The 6,516-nt window shown below is 35.5% G+C and overlaps 1 protein-coding gene across 1 annotated transcript; it reads left to right on the top strand.

Moving 5' to 3' along the window:
• The first annotated feature begins 4,276 nt into the window (after window positions 1-4,276).
• Window positions 4,277-6,154, top strand: LOC133052735 (actin-binding protein WASF1-like). The gene has a single exon (XM_061137602.1). It carries the CDS (start codon window positions 4,277-4,279, stop codon window positions 6,152-6,154), a length of 1,878 nt encoding a protein of 625 aa, XP_060993585.1.
• The last annotated feature ends 362 nt before the right edge of the window (window positions 6,155-6,516 follow it).

Consider the following 6,516-nt stretch of genomic DNA (forward strand, 5'->3'; position numbering starts at 1 on the left):
TAAAGAGATAAGTGATTCATCACATACAAGGAATCTTCAATAATATTGACAGTTGATTTCTAATTAGAAATAATGGAGGCCAGATAACTTTCAAGGTACTTACAAGAAAAAAAAAAGTGTCAACAAATAATTCCTAACCTAAATTATTCTGAAGGAGAAAATAAGAATTCTCAGATGACCAAAAAAAAAAAAAAAAAAAAAGCTGGGAGAATTCATTGTTAGCAAATATGCCATGTAAGAAATACTAAGGGGAGTCTTCAACGTTGAAATCAAAGGACACTAAACAATAAATCAAAGGATTCTTAGAAAATATTGAAAAAGCTGACACAATTGAGACTAGCCATGTAAGCATTACAGAAATAAATATAAATCTTAGAAACATAAATTTTTAAGAAAAAAATATCCTACAATGTAAAAAAAAAATACTTCTTTCTATCAAGAGAAAAACACCATGACTCAAAAAAACAATGAAAGTAATAATAACAGCTGACATTTAGTATGGGCTTATTGTGTTGCAGGATGGTAAAGAATCTACCTACAATGCAGGAGTATCAGGTTTGATCCCTAGGTAGAGAAGGTCCCCTAGAGAAGGGAATGGCTACCTACTCCAGTATTCTTACCTGGAGAATTCCATGAATAAAGTAGTCTGGTGGGCTACAGTCCATGGGGTCGCAAAGAGTCAAACACGACTGAGTGACTAAGCACAGCACACATTGTGTGGCAGATGCTCTTCATAAATGCTATGAATGAATTACTTTAAATCTCACAGCATCTCTATGAGATTGGTGTGATTATTACACCATGTAACAAATCAGAACTGAGGAAATGAAAGGATGAGAAAATTTCCTTAGTCCTTGAGACTATCAAAAGTTTAATCCAGTTAGACTTATTGCAAAACGTGCTCTTAATCACTATAGCCTCTCAAAGTAAAAATATAAAAATTATATGATACAAAAAACCCAGAAATAATAATATTAACTTCAGAAATCTGATTTTGAAGGATAAAGTGCTACATGGGTCTACAGGTAAATCCATAACAATGAAGTTGTAACTATAATAAACATATTGAGAAAATAATGGAATATACAAAATAAATACAAATGATTATATAATAAGAAATTATTTTATTTTTTTTTTCTTTCATTTTTTTTTCTTTCAAGAAATTATTTTAAAATAATGTGATCTTTATTGTTTTTATATATTTTTAATTATTTAAATTTGTAGTAGCCCAATACACAGCCAAATATGTAAACATTCTAATGGTAAATAAAAAGGTGCATTTTCTTGTGTCAGGCAGCAGGGTTTCATATAGATCTATTAGACCAACTTTATTCATTTTATTTGGATTCTCTCCATCCTTGCTAAATTTTGTCAATTGTGCCTCTAAATTTTTAGTTTTTTGCTTATTCCATTGTTGTTTATATATTTTAATGCTATGTTATTTTATATACAATATCATAACCATTAGAGATTAATTTTGAATTTACTTTTAATGAAATATTTCTCCTGTGTTATTTAACATGTGCATGTAGATTCAATTCTGGTTGACATCAATATTATAACTACAACTTTCTTCATGTTAAATCCTATCCTTTTACTTTCATCTTTTTAAGTCAATGTTTTAGATCCCTTTTGTAACTTGGATTTAGGATTCTTTTCATATATTATCTTCTCAGAAGGGTCTTAATTAACAGTCATCTATCTTCTCAACTGGCTCTATATTCTTTGACAGCACATATCACCATCTGAAGTTATATTATATATTGATTTATTTACTTGTTTATTTAATCTCATTCAGTAGAATATGAGCCCCAGGGGGACAAAGACTTTATCTGTACTATTCACTACTGTATCCCTGATGCTTCAAACACTTCTGTTGATTTTAATAAATGAATTTAACCATCAAAATTTGCTGATATGAAATTGTCTTTTCTTAATTCTAATTCTTTATGTTATTATTGTTCTTCATACCTTAGTTTTTTAGCTTTTGCTGTATCACTTATGATTTGTTTTAAATATGTGTTTATATTCCTTATGATAATGAAGGATGTAATATTTTGTACCTGTATTTTCTTCCTAGAATTTTTCATCCAATTCCATAACTTTAAACACCATTTACACACCAACAACTACAAACACTCATCTGCAGGCCCAAACTTTCCTCAGAACACCTGACTGCTTATTCCTTACACTGTATTTCCATGTCCTCTGTCACAGACTTGTTCTTCCTCTCAAAAATATACCTTGAATGAAATCATTTCTCACTATCTCTACCACCAATACAGTCTGATATGTCTTTTGAATGGATGTATTTATAAATCCTTCAAATATCACCTCATACCATTTCCTAGTCACAGGGCCTCTTGCAGAGTCTCATTCAGGACATTTTAGTTCATGCCTCAGAGTATTTGCATGTGCTTTTACATCTGGGTGGAAATCTGTGAGTATCATATGGTAGCACTTTAAAAACATTGCTGAATAAATGAATTATTATAGTTAAAATTTTATATTTTATTTGAACTTCTATCTCTAAATTTAGGTATCTATTGGATTTTTGCTATAAAAAATGAAAACAATAACATAATCACAACTCTTAAACTTTTGTAGCTTATCTCCCCATTTTTGTTTCTTTACAGTACTGAATGTATATTTTCAAATTTATAATACTAATACTTTGTTCTGGTGCCATGATGTTACAGTTTTTCAGTTTGGGGTGGTTGGCCAAGGCTCTATTAGCCCACAGCTGTGGAGACACACTTATACTTTCTTTGTGCCTTTTCCCAAATGGCTACCCTCTCTTTTTGCAGTTATCTGTAGTATATGTTCAAATTAAATCTTTTATTGTTACAACCAATTAGCTCTGATTATTTAAGACATTCTGTCTTCTCTTTCCCATATTTCTCCCAGCTAGAGAATCCAGGAAGGTTTTTCAAAAAACTCTTGTGTCAGTTGGAAGTATGGAGGAGAGAGAGATACTTTGTACCTTTCACCCAGGAAACTCATTTGTTTTTTTCAACCCTTTCCCTACAGATTGGAGTTATGAGTGACACTTTTCCAAATGCTTACCAACTTCTTCCAGTCAATACCAGCCTCAACCCCATCATCAACACACGCCTTAAGCAATGTGAATAAAAGCTGTGTACCAGTTCCTAAAATCCATGGTCTCCATGTCTTTGGACACCAATTTCCCTAGTGCGTGGTAGGGGATTATGCCCCTTATATTTTTTATGGTGCTGAAGTATTTACTTTTTCATTTTAAAATTCATTTTTGTTCATATAATTTATTTTTGAGGATGAGTTTGTTTTTTTTTTTTTTTTTGTCATTTAGCTATACCCTACCATCATACCTAGAGGTGTTTATAAATTGAATATTTTAAAGGCTTACTTTGATAGATGATGAATGGAAGGATGCACAGACATATGGATGGAAGGAGGAAGGAGCATAGATTGGAAGAGGAAAAGAGAAGATCAGGAACACTATTAGGAAGGCTGCTCTGATCATTCTGATGAAAGATGGTGAGAAATTTACTTTACTAGTGGTAAGTTAGGTGGAGAGAAGTAGATACACTGGGGAATATAATTTGAGATAGAACTGACCATATTGTAGACTGGATATGGAAATAAGAGAAGTGTCAAGGATAAAGTGAATCACCAAGTTTTGGACATGAGTACCTGGATTGATGGACTTGTGGTATTCAGAAATAAGAGATACAGGGAAGAGAGGTAGGTGTGGGTAGAATAAGAGAACAACTACAAGTTGATATCCAAGTGGAGCTCAGAATAAACATCTCAAGTGTAAGATAATTTTTGGAATCAGATGAGAGACAAATGCTATTTAGTCAGTGAAGTAAGTCGGTGGTCACATGGGATAGTATGTTCTCATATCTAGGGCCATATTTTAAGAAGCATTAAATGAGAGGTTTGGCGATAACCCTGTTTGTTCCTCTCTGGCTGGTCTCTAACTTTGTGAAACTAGTTCCGGAGAGGGTGGGCCAGAGGGGCGTGGCAATGATTTGAAGGCATTATTCTCTCACTGCTTGCGCAATATTAAGATTCTGACATAGGACTTGGTTGCCAGGTTACTACTGCTCAAAAACTGGAGGCAGGAGCTTTTACTCTCGCATTCAAGCAGCGTCTGCCAATTGCCAGATGTTGCCGGCAGAATTCAAAACCCTATAAAGCTTGGAGTGAGTCTGAGAAGAGTTGCGGATGCTCAAAAGAGGTGAGATTAGACGTTCCCTCGCAACTTTTCCTAGTAAACTAGTGTGATTCGGAAATGTCCTTAAATAAAGAAAAAGATGAAGGGCCCTCAAATCAATCAGCAGGGCCCAGAAAAATTCGAGAGGAGTTAGTTTATGTAACCCAGACATCTTTAAACAATATAGCTAGACAAGTAAATGATCTAAATAAATATACTGAATACATATTTGGGGAACTAACCAAAGAGGTCGATAGGCTCTGTTTCAAACTTAAGACTTTACAACAGAGTGTAATCCAGTTAACTGATGGCATTACCCAAGATGATCCAAATTTTAAAGGAGCGTCCTTGCAAGTTAGAAAATCAAAGAGGATGTTTCAAAATACAGCTTTTCAATCACAGCAAGTATACTCTTCCAAATCTGTTAAAAGGTGTGGAAAACATGATTCCTGTGTACAGACATCATCTCTTACTATGCCTGCTCGTCACTGCCAAGATGGTAGAGAAAGTTTAAAGATTTATCCTGTTTCATATTCTGAGGGTGAAGAGCAAAAGGGAGGGAAGGTCAAGCTAAAGAAGAAGCACCTAGATTATCCATATGAGCCAAAACGTGTGCCTCAAGGTCAACCGATAGAAGATAATATTACAGTGGGCCATATCACCACAGATGCCTGTGGTGAGACCTCTCATTCATATGTAGATCAATCAGCCAAAAATTCATTTTGCTCTTTCCCATTTAGTGAAATCAGTAAACTTCTAACAAGAACTGTAGGAAAGGTGTTATCGAGCCCTCTACAACAGCCAATGCACGGAGCTGGTGATGTGAAAAATTCACATACCTATGTCAATTATGGAACTGGAATGGGAGAAGACTTGAAACCCCAACCTCGAACTCGTCTTAAAACAGAGGTGTTTGTGAGTCCCACAGCACCTAATTCACCACCTCCACTACCATCTGATTGGTTAGCTGTATTAAGAGCTTCAAAGAGGACAAGTCTTTCCTCAGTAATGCATTCCCCGACTCAACTTACACAAACTGTTTTCAGTGATCCAGCAGCATCACCACCTCCTGATTGCCTGCAGACCACTCTTGATTCACCTCTTCTAATTACACCACCTGAAACAGATTTCTCTCCTCTAACACCTGAACCTTTCCAATATGAACTGATACCGGATGATTTAGTCCCACAAAGTAAAGATCAGGAAATGCCTCCACCTTTATCTCCTCTAGTAACTTCACCTAGAATTAAATCGAGGGCTGCAGTTACAGATCTAAATGACTCTGCATCAGATGTGCAATCACCAAGATCTTCAGTTCCATCAAGACTAATATCTTCACTTCCACCACCACCACCACCACCAAGATCTTCAATTGCACCAAGATCTTCAACTCCACAAACACTACAAAGTTCAATTCCACTATCATCAGTATCTTCATATCCACAAACATCAGTATCTTTGATTCCATTATCAAAACCTTCAGTTGCCCAGTTACCAAGATGTTCAGTTGCCCAACCTTCAGGATGTTTAGATACACAGTCATCTAGATCTTCAGTTGCACAACCAACAGGAAATTTGACTACACCACACCCAAGATCATCAAGTTTGAAGTCAACAAAACTGTCCACTCTACAATCACTGTTTTCCTTTGTACAGTCACCATCTTCCATATCAAGCCCTTGGGCTCTATCAGTGTCTCAATCTTCATCAACTCCAGTTTGTCCTGGCTTTAAGCAATCTCCATCAGCTCTACCAATGATCAATAAAGCAAGGATGGCCTTGATGGAAGCAATAAGAAAAGGTGTTCTGCTACGCAAAACTAAAGAGCAATGCATACCCAAAGTCAAAATGGAGATTCCTAAGAATGAAGCAAGTCACATCCTGATCCGTCGTAAAGCTATGGGATATAGTTCTGGTATATCAGACAGTGAGACTGATTGGATGGAGGAAGAGTAAAAAATAAATGCAACTAAAGTAAAAATAAACGTCTATTGGCTTATTCTGTTTAAGCCATTTCTAATGTTTCACTTAGAGTTAAACACTATTTCTATTTTTCCCAAGAAAACTGTCAGCATATACTCCAGCATATTTTACAGTTTTCTTAATTTGCTCAAGTAAACTAAAACTACTGAGTATTAAACATAGATAGTCTTTATGTTGGGCCTTTCTTGATGGCTCAGCTGTTGGGGTCCTTTAATGGACCGGAACCTGGTGGTCCGGAGTCGACAATGAGAAAGTGAAAGAAGGAAAGAGGCTAATATTCCCTGGGTTACTCAGCCAGCATTCACGTACCAGGGAATCAGCCAGAAATAGAGAGA

The sequence above is a fragment of the Dama dama genome, chromosome X, assembly GCF_033118175.1.
Source record: "Dama dama isolate Ldn47 chromosome X, ASM3311817v1, whole genome shotgun sequence".
Taxonomy (NCBI): domain Eukaryota; kingdom Metazoa; phylum Chordata; class Mammalia; order Artiodactyla; family Cervidae; genus Dama; species Dama dama.